At 35.4% G+C, this 16,970-nt stretch overlaps 1 protein-coding gene across 3 annotated transcripts in view; it reads right to left on the reverse strand.

Annotated features, from left to right (window-relative positions):
- The window catches only part of C1H8orf34 (chromosome 1 C8orf34 homolog), a 159,244-nt gene that overhangs the window by 78,137 nt on the left and 64,137 nt on the right, over window positions 1–16,970 (reverse strand). For all 3 annotated transcript variants that reach the window (XM_088058172.1, XM_088058174.1, XM_005517106.2), the window contains 2 exons: window positions 8,288–8,316; window positions 2,031–2,200 (listed from right to left, as the gene is read on the reverse strand). In XM_088058172.1, coding sequence (XP_087914298.1) covers window positions 2,031–2,200; window positions 8,288–8,316 — 199 coding nt within the window. The remainder of the gene's footprint in view (window positions 1–2,030; window positions 2,201–8,287; window positions 8,317–16,970) is intronic.

Genomic DNA, 16,970 nt, shown 5'->3' on the forward strand with positions numbered 1-16,970 from the left:
TTATTATCCAGTATTTGCCTCGTGTATTTGATGTGCGGTCAATTCCAAAATTCTGCCAATAGCACTTTAACACTAAATCAGACCTTGAAACAACTGCCAGTTATTAGTGAACTATTATTAAATATTCAGATTAACCTTGATCAACATGGGTCTTTTAAACTTCCATATATTGTTGGCATCAATTTTAGTATCACTACTATCTTGAAGTTCTGCAACTTTATGATTCCTTTGCAAGACTGCAAACATGGTTTTCATAAATGCCATACAAAAGCTGATGAAATGCTAATGAATCAAAGAATTATCCCAGACATAAAATCAGTCATCCAAATGTAAATCCATATGCTGCATGTAATTTAGCAGTTACTCATTTCCACTGAAGATCAGTACTCCCACTTAGCAATACATATTTTTCAATAGACCTTCAGCACTTACTGCACCTAAAAACAGAGATATCAGTACCCCACGAGTCTTTCCTGGCATGAAGTTCCCTATAGTCTCCTTATTCACACACCAGGCAACATGATTTTGTCATGATACTCAACAAGATTCCTCAAATATTATTCTCAAAGACACTAATCACATTTTTAATTATAGCATTAGCTGTGAGGTTTCTCACAGCTTGTACCACTCTACAAAGAGAAAAATGTGCTGCTTTGAATCATCTCTGTTGCTCAGAACTAGACCTCTGCTCCCTTCTGGAAATACAACAGAGATGCTTATTTCTTCTCTTTCCTATTGACAGAAGAGATACAATATCCCCAATTTGCTCTGAAGCATGGAACAGGTCTTTATTCAATGCCTTTATTGTACTGCTGATTAAGGAAAAAGAAACTCAGGCCTACACAATCAAGCTGCAGTGCCAGTTGCTGACTCCGTTATTTTCCCAGGAACTGCACTGGAGAGATGCAGAGTCTGAGATTTGCTGGTTCCCATCCAAGCTCTGGCTGAGGGATCATTACTACACGCTGCTACTTCTTTGAAACAGTAATACTCACAGTCACCCCCAAGACAATCTAATTAAATGAAGTACTCATGGATAACAAATATTCCCAAGATGTGAGGAAAGTTAATGAATGCAGTCTGTAAGAACACAGCCAGTGACACACTAGTTGCAGTGTGACCAGGATGTGAATTCCAACGTAGAAGGCACATGGAAGAGTATGAAGAAATACCTTAGACCTTTTCAAAGGGAAAGCAGAGTTTCTGCCTTCTAAAAAAAGGAAGAAAAAGGTGTCTGTTGCACTCAAAGTACTAGTTATAACCTAGGTGATCTGCTGCAAAGCTAAGGGAGAAATGTAGGTGTTTAAGCCAATTAACAGAGGCAGTGCCAAAGATTTACACTTAAAAAGAAAGACACCTTTAAAGCAAGGCTGTGAGTGTTTAACCTTCTGTGATAAACATATCTTTAAATCATGTTAAATGGGCTCCTTGTATTATAATCTCTTCCATGTATCTGAAGCACAAACTGTTTCAGTCAAGCACAATAAATCTTCAGAAATTATTTACTGCAGAGAACAAAATTGTATCTTTGAGAAAGACTTGTTAGTAACACCAAAAAGCTAAGATGTGAAATGAAAATGAATTTAGGAAGTCCTGTTAAAAATAACATAGATACTGTTTCCCTTGTCTATCTCTCCCTTAAATTAGAAAATCAGATTTATCACTAAAGTGTCAGGAAGATTAATAAATAGCTGCTACCAGCCCTGGAAAGATGGGTATGGAGGGTACGAAGCATATGAATGAAGCTATACATCACAACATTATTACACAATGGACCCCAACCATGTCCAAATACACTTAACTTTTCACATGGGAATAAATCCAAAGGAATCCAAACGGTATTAAGTTAATCATATATAAAAGCATGAGAAGAAAAAAGTCACATATTAATAACTTCTATTTATTCTGCATGTGCCCACACTATGGCATGGGAATTCAAAAGTCGTGCACTCTGCCCTCGGAAATGAAATTTTTGTAAGACAGCTCTGTTTCACAAAATATAATGATTCTAGGGCAGATCAAAAACCCACCTTCCTCCAGGACTGCTGCTATCCTCACTGTCCCACTGCTCATTTTTATTTCTTGGTATTGGTGGCTGCAGCATCTCAGCAGCCAGAGGGTCTGCATCATTCTCTTCACGGCCAATCCATTCTCCAATCACACGAGGTCTGAGAAGGGGGGTGTTAAAACCTGCTGTGTCCTGAAAAGAAGTAAAAATTAAAAAAAAGAAGCAATGTACTATTCTCAATCATAGATGTAAACAGAGAAAGAAAAGAAAAAAAATATTTAAAAAGTACAAAACCAATACATTGCAGTATCATTTCAGAGGACTACAAAATAGCCAGAAACAATAACAGACTAATGAAAAGTTCCCCATTAACAAAATTCCAATAAATAAATCTGTACCCTGATGCTCTGATGCCTCAAATCACTCATTTATTTTTTTAATTGGAACTGAAAAAAATAACTTTTTTTTAATAAATGCACAACTCATAAAACCTTCAGTATATCTGTTCTGCTAAGCAACATGAGACCATTTGTATAAAAAAAACCAACCAAAAGACTGTTGTAGATTAATAGCATTACTCTTATTTGAATTATGAATTAACGCAAAACTAATAAATACATCTGCATTTTGCATTTTAAAAATAACCCTGCTGGGCCTTATATAATGTATCTTTCTATTCTGAAAATGGTATTAACATTTGAACAAAACGCATTTCTGAAACTATTTTTAACCACTTATTGGAGGACAATAAACTGGATAGGATTATAAGAAGCAAACAAAATGTAACTGACACATTCAAAACAAGAGCAATAACTTGCACCATCATATTAGGAATTTAGATTAAAGAAACAAGTTGTCCTTAAATTGTATGAAAAAGCATGGTGATGTAGTCAATATCTCTGTTTTCAATTTTACTAGAATGATTGTAGATAAAGGGTCATGTATAATATCACAGTCAAACTAAAAAACACACCTGTATATCAGAAAAAAAAAAAAAGAATTTATGGGATAGGAATAATTATTTTTCTTTAATTAAATTGTTTATAGTCTACTAAAGACACCAAACACAGTGTACCTAATTAGAAGAGATATATTCCTATCATTTAATGAGTGAAAATTATAGGAAAGCAAATCCTTGGCTGTTACCTAACTTAGTGCCTCAATAAATATTTCTGACATAAAAAAATGCTTTCCAAACAAAAAGCACCTGGAAAAACTGCAGCACACTGACTACATAGCCTAGAAACCATATTTTCTCTCCTTCCTAAAAACAAATCACTTTTGAAATCTCCTCCTAATTGAAACAGATACAGTAAAAGCAGTTTGAAGTAGAGGCCTTTACTGAAATGAAAGTAACAAAACAAAACAAACAAACAAAAAATAGCTGCAAAGTGCTTTCAATATAAATATATTTAACCTCCTCTGGCTAGATGCTGCAATTTTGCTGAGGACAAGAACCTCTATTTTGAGAGTCAAATGTGACCCAGGCTCTGGATCTGACTCATTCACCCTTGTTCTTTTGTTTTGCTTTCTGCAATGTGCCTGTGTGTGCTTTACTACACTTCACTCCCCATACATCTGCCCAGATTTCTTCATCACTTGACTAATTCACTTTTACACAATGCTTATTTTCTGCAAGGACCACTGAAAATTGAATCCATGGCTTCAGATGTTTTAGGATACTTAACCACTGGTGCTGGTGGTTTTTTATGTACCCATAAATGTTTTGTGTGTCTATTTGGAGCCGTGACATAGTCAGGTAATGTAGACTAGAGGACAGGCGCCTCTGGAGGCTTGACAAGTGTAACTTGTCACAGGAGTGACAATTCTTGTGAGCTTAGAAAAAAAATTATCTCACTTCCCATAATGCCTTCATTACACAAGGTGCTAACATTAGTTTAAATATTAACAATCCGGCCCCTTTTGAGGTTTATTCCTGTTTTAGCTATTTTATCACTTCTCTTTCTCCCTAGAATAATTTCTAATAATAAAAATGGTTCCTAGAACTAGTTAGTTAGAATAATTTGCACTGTCAATCTTTCCAAAAGCTTTCAGTCCCTTAAATAAAAATGCAAAGCACCTAAAAATTTGCCTATAAGTTTTTCCTGACACCACACACTGCAAAATCAACACATCGATAAGTAAATCATGAATTCTGTGACTGTCCTTGCTATACTAATTTCTTTCATAGGCATTTTAGGGATAAAGTAGCACTTTCATACTCAACAGAAATGTAATTTACATTACATAGTTGTGCTTTGCCTCACTGTATCATCTTGCTTTCCTTTTTGAATTGTGTTAGATTAGTACACTATGGTTTCAGTGACCTAATTTATTGTCCTCTTTTCAACTATATAAGCAGCCTCAGTGAAAACACTAAATGGAGAATCAGAGATAGCTCTTTCAGAATACCAGGATGTTTATTTGGCAGTCTATTTCAAAGACCGCAAAATATTTAAATGAAGTATTCTGTTCTCAAACAAGATTTTATAGTTTTGGTTATTTTTTTTCATATAAACTTTAGAATCTTAATTGGTTTCCAATTTATGTTCACCCATAAATAACAGAAGAGATTAACAGTGACATTAGTGTGCACAGAAATATTTTCACTACAGGTAGATATTTAATCAGCACTAAAACAAAGAAGACTATTTCATAGCGCAGCCCAGGTGTCATTCACTTATCCACATCAGTGACTACCAATTTCACATACTCAAACTTCCTTTATGTGGAGAAAAGGAAAAGAAGGGGAAGACTGACAGACAGCTGATTCTCCTCTTCACACTGGGCTGAGATGTGGTTGCTGGATGAAACTTCTACCTGAGAGCACAACATTTGTGTATCCATTTATTTATGCTTCACTTAAAAAGCTCAGTATTACTATTTTCAGATATGGAATTTGAGGGAATCTCCGTTGTGAGAATTACTTTGGGATGAGAAGAATTTGTTTATTTTTATGACTTGAGAACAGTTGTTTCTTTTATTTTAATTGTAACCTGTTTTCATTTTAGAGTACTACTTTTAAGAAAGTATGCCCTATACAGCATAGAAATTTTTTTTTAATATTAACATTGAGAGTCAAAATCTATTATTAATTTTTAGATCTTCACTTGGGTCTAGCTCTGGATCTCTAATACTTGTCTCCCATTATTAGTGTTTGAAGTGACTGAAAGATATTAGGAATTCCAGACAAATGTCACAATGTTAGGACAAGTCTCACTCTTCATTGTTTTTCTCTAGAGTTTTTTTTCAGCCTAGAACTCTGTGAATATTAAAAAAAAGGCAAACATCCTAGCTTTTCCTTGTTTACATTAAACCCTTCACATTATGCATGGAAGTGTGCAGTTTCCTAAAGTCCTTCAATAGTTTCTATTCAGTGGCAATGAGGGAGAGTCAGTTCAGAAATTTGTATCATATCAACTCTGCATTTTAGTTTTAAAATACGTGACTGACAAGGCATCCTTTAATTTCTTTCCTTACACAGTGTACTTGCAGTGCCAATTTCTGACTTAACATAGCTTCTATGGCCTAGAGACAGAGGCTGAATCATCAAGAGAGACAGAACACCAAGTTCTGCAAACCTGAAGTAAATGAAAAAGAAGATAATCTCTATAATAAATCTATTTTAATTGCAGTAATTTTAGGATTCTTTTGGCTTTTTTTGCGAGGTTACTAGTGAATCAGAAATTTTAAAAGATTATGTCAAACTGAAAGATTCTATATTGACTGAAAGACTGACTTTGTGTGCCTGTATTTTCTCTATCCCTGTCTTGGACAAAAGCTCTAAGTACTGACAAAAAGATAATACTAGCAGATATTTGACAAGAATCCATTTAAATGAAACACTCTTTCACAAAAGTGATTCAGAACAAACTGGTTTTCCAAATCCAAATGCTCAAGTAACTAAGCAACTAACTAATTAACTGGATTACTTGAAGAAGTTACATCAACCAACAATGCTGATTAAAGTACTCCCTGACAAAGGCAACTAGAGGTTACTGAAGCTGGAGAGAAATATTTTTTTAAAAAAAGACAATCAGAAACAAAAATAAACAAAAATAAAGAAACATACACATGAAGTCTCTGTTTTCTCTAGGTTCATAATCTAAACCACAGATAAAACAGCATAATTATGAACTCCGTCATTGTCTTAGTTCCCCAAAATATTCCCGTTCATTGGGAAAATAAAGCAAAGAAACTCATACAGGGGAGTTTTATATGTCTCTCATAATATCTATACGATGCTGATGTTTTAATGGATTCCAATGCCAAGTTTGGCCATGCTGTTCTAGACCCATGCACATGATGAGTTCATTTGTTAAATCAAACCACATATGAACATTATTTCAAAAATTATTCAGTGTTGCCACAGTTTAGATAAGGAAGTTCTAGCATCACCATGTATAAGAAATTAAAACTTGACTACATTTATATCTGAAAAATAAACATCACATGTGAACGCGTCCAGGCGAAATAGAAGCAAATTCTCTTTCTAATGTTAAAGCAACTATTATCAGGTTTTCTTTAGCTGCTTTTGGCCCAAGACAAATAATACATGTAGAAACAAGTCACAGGAACATTTCAGGAATTATATTGGGTAAGGGATCATTCCTAGGAGGCAAGATTCCACAGAATGGTTCTGGCCAGGCTTATATTCTTAACACAGACGAGATTTTACGTTAATTAAAAATAATTAAAGGGTCGAACAAGAAATGAAGTTAAGTAAAGATCATGGAGATAAAAAAAATCACTCTTCTCTAAATCTATGCTGAAAGCCTGTTGCGCAGTATTACACAAATTACGCATGCTGAAGAGTTTAATTGTTTGGGATTTTATTTATTGTACAAATAGCTTTTGACTTCAAGAACATTCAATCTATTAATTTATAATAATAATAATCTATTAATGTATATAACCTAATTCCAAGTTTTATTTTAAAAAGTCTACCACCCTCCAGTTTTAAATTATAAAAAATAAAGTATATAGTAACAAAAAAACACTGATTCTTCACTCAAGCTGGATCTTGTAGAAATTCCCCAACTCAGTTCTCTATTTCAGTTTTTCACAACGAATAACTAAATTTAAAAAACATGAATGTTTTTGGCAAGATGTCATAGCTTAAAAAAATAAGCAAACCAACCAGAAATTATTTGCAAAAATATATATGTAAAAAGTATGTGATACCAGGGTCTAGCCTAAATTGTCTTTTTCCTCCCTCCAAGAGTATCAACAACAGAAATAGAACAAATTGAGTTCCTCATAAGTATTCTTATAGGTGACTGTTCTAATGGAAGGACTTTCTAATTGTGTTTACCATCACTTCTGAGCCCAGTTATGGAAACAGTGGGAAGACTTAAGCCATAGTTTGGAAACGGCAGCCACAGATGCACTTGACTGCACAGTAACATTTATCAGCCTTACCTAACTGGCCTTCCAGTTCAATGCAGTGAAGGTATTTTATATGTACTTGTGCCAGAAGTATTTGTTTTCACTTTACCAGCAGAAATGAAAGTCATTTAAAAAAAAAAAAAAAGTGCTCTATATCAGGTATTATTCCTGTATCTTATATACCTTTTGAACTCATTTTCCTGACAGCAATGGTTTCTGACACCAAGAAAACAACACAAGTTTCTTGGCACTAGAAGCACACTGCTGATCACTGCTGAAAAGCGAGAGAAAAATTGGTTCTGTTTTCATAAGTACTTAAGTAAACCTAGCTTGATTACTCTTTCAATGTAGAATTTATTACATCTAGAACTAAAATTCATGTTAACTGCGTAAGGTATCAAAAATGGCCAGAACAGAAGAGATCATTTTTGCATTCAGCAAGGAGGTAAAGACTGATATTTAAGCCTTGTGCATTCCTGTGTAAATCTAGGCAGTAAAAATAATTTCTAAATAGCCTCACAAATCATATCTGGGAATGCAGAACTCAATTTCATGAATAAAAGTTATTCAAGGCTAAATGTTTCCAAAAGTACACAAAGTAATCCAAAAGACTGTATTAAGCAAAGATGGTGTCAAGATCAAAAGTATTTCCATGGTCTCATTAAGAGTCTCTTAAATTCAGTGACTTTTTTTTTTCCATACTTGACAGCCCATCCTTGGTCAAGATCTTAATGTATCTACATATATTGTACTTACCCATATAGCTTTCCATACCCAAACTTCCTCTGAACCCAACAGAACAGATGCATGTATGCCAGGACAGTGGCATGTGCCTTATCATAATCATCTGTCTCTTTGTACTGCTCACTACACACCTTTTATCAATCTTACCTTATCGAGTTCATCAGAAATAGCAATGCCTGAAAACAAAACAGATTAAAAAAAAATAAATTAGAAAAATGCTTTCTATGCATATCTTTAATGTGGTAAGTAAAGTTAAATCTGAAAACTATACATACAGCTCTCTGCATGCTGCTGTACCATACAACGTATCATATTTTGTTCCATTAATGAAATTGCCTGGAAAGAATAGACTCTTCATTTTCCTCAGCTGCAATATTATCAAAATGACTTTTCAAAAAACTATGGAAATGAAAATGGCAGATGCGCCAGTAAAGTGACAACAAATTTAAGCATACTTGTATCTGCTTTCTAAAATTAAATCGGCAATATCAGATTTACCAATAGAAACATTGTTATGCAAATCTCACCCTGACCAGCATGCATAACACATCATGCTGCAATTACAGGGCAATATGGACATTTCTCTTCTCTCTTTCTTCACAATACAAAGTGGAAATGATCCTATAGAACCAGGTGGAACTTAAGAGAATAAAGTAAAATTTCTCAATAGAAAGCAAAACATTTCCTAAATCCTCTGAACAAGAACTTGTGTTCTCCTGGAGGTAAAAATAAGTGAAGTAACCATACATAGGAAGAACACACACTTGAAAATTGTTTTCTATCTCATATCATGTTATCAAGACATCTCCGTTGACAAAATGCAAGATATTGCAAAATATGTATTATCAGCTGAGTAGTGTGTTACTCTTTCTAAAATCACACTAAAGACTGCAGCAGTATAAACTAATATATAAACATATACATATATAACTCTATACTATTTGGTATATCATAACTACATTAATTCTCTGGGATTTTTTACTGTGCCTTTCATCCACAACTCTATTTGGCTAATTCTCAGTTTAGATGAATTCCTTACAGCAGTTTCTGTTTTTAAAGGAACAAAGTGCTAAGAGAGCTGCAATTATAGAGACCTCGTCAACACATCAGAAATATGGCAGGAGTTAAAAATGTATTTATAATAATTCAATAGTACTTTGGATTAAATTGAAAAAGTTCTGTTTTGACTAATCCTTCCATCCCTCACTGCAATTAACCCGTTTTTAATAACTTCAGACTATTCTTTAGCCCAGACACAACATTAATGCCCATAGAATATAATAACCAGGTTGCAACAACCAGACTTGAGTGTGTAATGAATTTCTTCAATCCCAACTTAATATCTTCTAGAAAGAAGATAACTGCACTCTTGTAGGTAGTAAGAAACTAATTCAAGCTTCTTTTCACCTAATCTTTGAAAACCTGGCTTCCATCAACCAGCTCTCCATCATATAGATGCATTTTGCATAACCAAGGTCAATCCATTCTACAACCACATATACTGTCTGAACAGTCAAACTTCTTTTTCTCAGCAATTTCCACAATGTTAATATAGTTTATTTGGTTTTGATACAGGCTTAATTCCTCCTATTGAAGATTGGTACCCTTTTCTTCTGCTTTCACATATCCCTGTGAATAGGTATTTGTAAGTTGGGAATGGACGGAAGGGCAATTTTATCTTGTATTGACTTGCCTCTTAAAAATACATTTTTTAAAGTATGGTAAAAGAAAATATAAAAGACAATCCTGTCATTTCCAAAATATGTTCCAAAAATTGCCAAATGCTTTTTACTACCCAATTGCCTATCAAAGATCAGCCTATCAAAAGTACAAAGTAACAAATGGATAAAACAGTACACACTACTATATTTAACCTCTCTGATTAAATTACATATAAGACATTAAATTTTAAAACATCCATAATCCAAATGAGCGTGCTTTTACTAAAATGCTTTGTGTAAGTCCTATTGTTCCCTAGAACTTACTTTCAATTTAGAGAAGAGACTGAACTGAGTAATTGAATTGACCAGAATGCCTCAAATTTCTTCTTTACTAAATTGGAAACAGTAGCAAGACATTAAAATGAACTGTATTTTTTAGACAAGCATGTAGAGAATTAGCAGCTTCTGAGGACATGTTGCCAAAATAAAACTTTACGAATTCAGAAATCTTTGTTCTTTGCAATCACAGAATTAAACCTGCAAACTCTTTTTAGCTTGCTCTCTCTAATGTGGCATCAAGAGAAAATAAAAAGGATTCTGGGGAAGAAACATTTTAAGGAGCTTGATACAAAAATTTGAGCATGGTGATTCTTCTGGAGGTGGTATTTACCATGTCAGTCACACAGACCTTTTTGTTATGTCTTGAGCCTCATTAATATTAACAGTACTCTTTTTGTCAATGATAACACAACTCGATTAGCAGAAACTAGGATAAATAACCCCCAAAAAATGTTGGATGTAAAAACACTTATTTCATTCCAAGACACTACTGCACCACAGTCAGTGTGTGCCCAACTCTTAACAATTTTCTTTGCAATTGTCAAACTCACAGAATGTCTTGGCTGACTTTGAGAGGAGGGGGATTTGCACCCTGTGTGCAGTAGACAGAAAATCCCAATAGCAACATCATTTTTTTGGGCACAGATTTCAGATGGAATAATATGCACTCCAGCCTTCACAAAATAACTCCTCAAAAAATTAAAGCCCTTGCATATTTACGATAATATTAAAAAAAAGAAAAAAACAACCAAAGAAACCTTAATCCCGCATCCTGTGGGATGTGAGAAGACAACTAGAGACAGTCACCATTATTGTATAGGAGCATTTAGGATATCTGTTAATTTCTTAACCCTTAGCAGACTAATGACTTTTCAGTAGTCAAATACCTATTTGTATTGTCAGTTACTTTATTTTCAAGTAATACACTGACAACTTAAAATAGTTGAATTTCTATAAAGAAATGATAACAAGGGTTGCTATCTCCGGTTCACGTAATTGCTACTATTCAGACATCAGCATTTTTCAAAAAGAAAACCCTTTTGTCACTTCTTCGTACAGGTGACAAAAAGTAATTGATTATACTCTCTGCATTTTCTATAATTGTTTTCATTTACCTTTCATGTACTCTAAATAGGAAAACAGCATTATAAAATCACAGAATACTAGAGGCAAAGGGAAAGCCCATTCCATGAAACTACTAAATGAAAATATTGCAGTTTTAAGCAAAACATTCATAGATATAGCCAAAATGTCCATACACTAAAAATTTTTAATTTGACAATTTAGTCACTTCTTCAAACCATTACCTTTTCCATCAAAACTCAATCCTAATCACAAAAAACTCTTAACACCAGAAAAACTGACGCATTTCATTTATTCAACCTTAAATCTATGGCTTTGTTAGAATAAAAGTTACGATGAACAACTATTTCTGACTTCCCTGAGCTTAGAGCATTCAAAGCCTGACTCTGCATGATGAATGTAGAGAATGGAAGTTTTAAAGCTGCAGCATCACTGCACTGCTGCAAGATACCGAGCAGCAGATAACAAAGTGACTGTTAAAACTGCTCTCCTGCCTTTGTTGGGAGAGGTCTTCCAATGTCAAAGGCAAATTCTCCAGAAATAAAGGAGTATGCTTTACCTGTTTCTCACAATGTTTGCCATAGTTTTATATCATAATGTGATTGACAACTATACAATAGACCAACCACTCTTACTAACCATTCCAACTAAAGGGGTGAGAAGTTTGCTTCCCACCATCAGCTAAGGCTCATGGACAAAGTTTAATGTGGTAATTATTTAGGTAGCTAGCTGCCAATTTCATGTCTTTAAAAAAATTCTCCCTTTTACAAGTAGTTACTGGTGCTGAAATTTGATCAGGCATCACAAGTATCCATCCCACTCAGTTGTCTGGTGAATTACACAGACAAATTCAGGGCACTTGTTTCTACTTCAGCATGTAACAACCCTCTATGCTGTAAGGGAGCTGAACAATGAAATAATTGGTATGAACATGTTTCCACAGTCCTTCAGAAATGCTCCACAGCCACAACTACTGCCATCTCTGATCAGCAACAAATCTGGAGAGGGGCTGTTAATGCTAGCACAGCCTCTCTCAACTGGAACACTCATTCTGTCACTAGCTTAGTTTTTGAAGAGGACTGGAAGAACAATGTACTGTCTGATTGCAAGAAACGTTTGGCATACTATGATTAAATGAAATATATCTAACAAGCTATGTAATAACAATGTAATGTATTAATACTTATTATGCTTCAATTACTATTAACATGTCTACTTTACGCAGATTGCCTAAAAAGTCTATCTCACGCTGTATTAGCCATTTACCTTAGAGATTTTTATATTTAAAATACTAAATCAGCTGTTTGTCGTGCCTCTTAAAACTAGCATGGATTATTAAGACCATTGCCTTACACGGCTATCCTAGATTTCTGTTCCCAGTCTTCTACTCCTATGACAATCTACAGCAGCACAATGGTAAGCATGGAGATTAAAGATGTAGATCAGTACAGTGTTATGGCATCTTCTTTGATGTAAACACCACCTTTCAAAACATTTGTATCATATTTTAATAAAATAAATCCTTCTGAGTCTAGAACAAGTATCTTCCACAGTACAGGTTTTCTACTAGGACATTTTGCTTCATTTCTAGCTTACCAGGAAATGAAATATCTTTTTAAATAAAACTGAACATCGTTAATTGCTGTTTTCAAGCAAGGCAAGCACCCTGAATTAGAAGCCAGCACGGTGGCCCTCCTTGGCCACATGGACCATAACCCACAGCACCAATGTGATGGATGGTGAATATGGCGTTTATTGCAGGGGAATTCAACATTTTGTAACCTAGGGTCATTGTGTTACTCCCATCTGCTTTTGTCACCATTAGGTGCTATTGGCTAATTGCAGGAGACTTTACTATCCTAACAGAGAGAGGGGATTTTACTAACTTTCCGTTACATCCTGGTATCTTCCAAACCACCAGACCTTAAACTACAACAGTTAATAACAATTCCATGTCTTTATAATGACTACCTTTTGCATATGCCCTTCTTAGGAGTAGAGTTTTATTTATTCAATAACTAATGTCTCCACTCAGTGATATTATTTCTCTTTGAAAAGTGATTTTTAGACTTTGGTGTTCTCTATTCAACAGCATAAAATTAATTTTCAAAACAAAAGGCACCACACAAGTTCAGGTCTTTTTGAAAAAGAGCAATTGATGTCATCTACATGGACTTGTGCAGAGCATTTAACACTGTCCTGTACAACAACCTTGTAATCCATCTAATCCATCTAATCTAGAGAGACATGGCTTTAGTGGGTGGATCTTTCAGCAAGTTTGTTGATGACACCAAGCTGTGTGGTGCAGTTGACATGCTGGAGGGAAGAGATGTGATCCAGTGGGACCCTGACAGGCCTGAGAGGTGGGGCAGCTGTGCCAACTGCACAGAAGTTCAACTGGGCCAAACACAAGGTCCTTTACCTGGGTGAGAGCACTCCCCAGCACAAGTACGGGCTGGGCAGAGAAAGGATTGAGAGCAGCCCTGGGAATAAGAACTTCTGAGTGTTGGTGAACAAGAAGCTTGACATTACTCTGCAATGTGCACCTGCAGCTCAGAAAGCCAACCACACCCTGGGCTGCACCAAAAGCACTGTCGCCAGCAAGTATTGGGAGGGCGTTCTCTGGCTCTGCTCCACACTTGTGAGACCCCCTCTGAAGCGTGTCCAGCTCTGGGGCCCCCCAAAAAAGAAAGGTATGGACCTGCTGGAGCAAGTCCAGAGCAGGGTCATGAAAGCACTCAGAGGGCTGGAGCACCTCCACTATGAAGACAGCCTGAGAGAGTTGGGGTTGCTCAGCCTGAGAGAGGGGGTTTTTCAGCCTGGAAAAGAGAAGGCTCTAGTGAGACCTTATAGCACCTTCCAGTAGCTAAGAAGGGGCTACCAAAAGCTGTACAAGGACTTTCCACAAGGGCATGTAGTGATAGGACAAGGCATAACAGCTTCAGACTAAAATGAAGACTATTAGGAAGAAATTCTTTACTGTGAGGATGGTGAAACGGTGGAACAGGTTGCCCAGAGTTATTGTGGATATCCCATCCCTGGAAGTGTTCCCAGGTTATGCAGGGCCTGGAGCAACTTGATCTAATGAAAGGTGTCCCAGCTCATGGAAAGGGGAAGAACTAAATAATCGTTAAGGTCCCTTCCAACTCAAATCATTCCATGATTCTATATGAAATGGCATGATCAGATTTACAGTAGCTTAAAATCTGGCAATATTTTTATATGCTATACTCACCTAAAATTACAGATCTGCTGTTCTGGTAAGAATGAAAGTTTTGGGACTTCAGAGATATCTACCATTTTTGCTTTTATTTGTGGTCCTTAAATAATTAAAGGAAGAAATAACACAAAATAAAATTTTGTTGAAGGTTTTTTAAAGACTTACATTTATCTAAAGGCATAATGTACACCTGAGAAAACTTATGTGCATCCAACTGTAAGAAAATAAAATGCTACTACTTTAATGTATAACAGACTACCATTATTTAACTCAATATTCAAGGAAATATTTATGCATTTTCCTAAGCATCCAGAAGATGGCCACAGAGCTCCCAATAGCCAGTTTTCCTACCTGCCAAACAAAGCTTTCTGGATTTGACACATGGCTTTTGACATTTAAAGTTCAGACATACTAAGACAACCTCAATGCAACTCTGACTAACTTGTCAAAATTCATTCTCAGGATCAGTCTAAGCCAGGGAACTTCTGTATGGCTGGACTGTCAACCTCATAGTGCATATCACAGGTTCTGTAACAAACTCCAGGACAGAATCAGCATTCTTATTCTACCATTATTAATCCTGCAACTTTGAGCACAAACACAGAAATATTGTATCAATGTATCAAGTGTCCAGCAGTCCACTGCCCCAATGCACTCTCCAACTCCAAATTCTCAGGGGAAGCTTATGTTCTTCTTACTGGTGGGACAGGCCATCTAGGTATGCTTGCATTCCCACGGCAAAACCTTGTGCCATACTGCAACAGGCAGCACTGTATGTTCTAGTCCCTGTACCTGTATGAACCATGTATTGAAAACAAGGAAAATTGAAACTATTTCACACCATTCTTGGATTATGTACGACATAAAATGGTTGCACTGGTTGCACCAAAGTATTCCTCTCCTAGAAAAATTACACAAAAACCTAAAAATCTCACTCATTTCTGTGTAGGAACTCTAAAATATTTTTGTATTATGACAGTACTGACTGTCAAAATAGACATTCTTATATCATTCTTTTACCTACAGAGAATCATTTCATCACTTTCAAAATTAGACATATTTCCCCCACTAGTAACTCAGAGGTTTTCTGTGAAGGCATGTTGAAATGAAACCTCAGAGTACCAATGAGGAGCATATGTCAACATATTACGAAGCAACTTTAAACTTTTTGTAGTGGTATCTATCTTGAACAAGGATAATATTCCTCCCAACACTTGGCCATATTAAAACAAGAGAAACTATCATCTTCAAGGCACCAACATAGGAGCACAATATACATCTTACAGTTACAATCTAGAAAACACGGATTTAATCCCTCCTCCTCATATTGGCTTTAAAAAAAATAAAAATAATTAATTCTTACCAAAATAATCTCTGCTTCAGACTTGCAGAATACCTATATCCAAATTTCTGAGCAGCTCCAATGGAGAATACAGGTTTCAGGATTAGGTTTAGTGACTAATGAATTATGCAAACACAGAAATAAAATGCAAAGTACCCAACAAATATCTTGTCCCAGAAATTCTCCTAGGCCAAGGTCATCACAGAAGAGAATAATCAAAAATTAAGAACTCTTTAAGGGAAGGTGTACACTGCAATAGGTTGGTTATGACGGGCAGCCCACAGCGTTCAGTAGCCAAGGACAGAGTCATAGCTCATGTTCTGCTGCTTAACAAATGCCAACTCCCTTGTACTAGGAACCAGAAAGTTCCATATCTGAGATGACAACCACTCACATCCCAATTCTGCAGCAGTATTAGAGAAACTTCTAGCAAGCCAAATACTAAAGCAAAGAACAAGGTAACTCAAAAAGAGACTCTAGTCTGAAACTTAAGGGAGATTGGATCAGAATGGCAAATACCTTCACAAAGGTGATTAAAACATCTGCAAGAAAAGTAGCAGTGATCTCCTTTCCATACATGCCCCAGTTTATAATTGAAGAGTAATATTTATGCTCGTATTGTTCCTCTTTCAATCTCAGAAAATATTATTTTGTATTATTACTCATACATCATACTAAAAGCAAGTGGATTTTATGAGCAAAGGCAGTATCAGATAATAGCTGTAGTACTGAGATAAAATTATCTTCCTTAAAGGTTTGATTGAGCTTATCTAAAAATGTTGATCTCAAAATAAATCACAAGCATTGATCTCATGCAAAAATAACATGATTTTAAAGTTCAGACTGAAGAGAAGAAGGGAAAAATCCTCTACATGATGACTAGTCTTGTGGTTCAGTTAGCAGAACACATTTAGGGCTAGATGATCAACAGATAATAGGGAAGTCATCTTTATAGACCCTGTGTCAATTTTAGATCATCGACTATATACAATTGAAAAATAGTAACGTGTTATGTCCTAAAACAGTGCCCCTCATAAGGCAATTGACAAAAGTCTAGTTATGTGTCCAAAAGATATACATTTACAGTTAAAGCATCATGATCACCACCACCAGAAATGTCTGGTTTCAATAAATTTTAGTGGCATTCAATTGAAATTCATTTTCCACAACTGGAATGTAAATCAT

This window comes from Pseudopodoces humilis, chromosome 1 (assembly GCF_049639895.1).
Source record: "Pseudopodoces humilis isolate 2021_Gansu_Grassland_sample_001 chromosome 1, ASM4963989v1, whole genome shotgun sequence".
In the NCBI taxonomy this organism is placed as follows: domain Eukaryota; kingdom Metazoa; phylum Chordata; class Aves; order Passeriformes; family Paridae; genus Pseudopodoces; species Pseudopodoces humilis.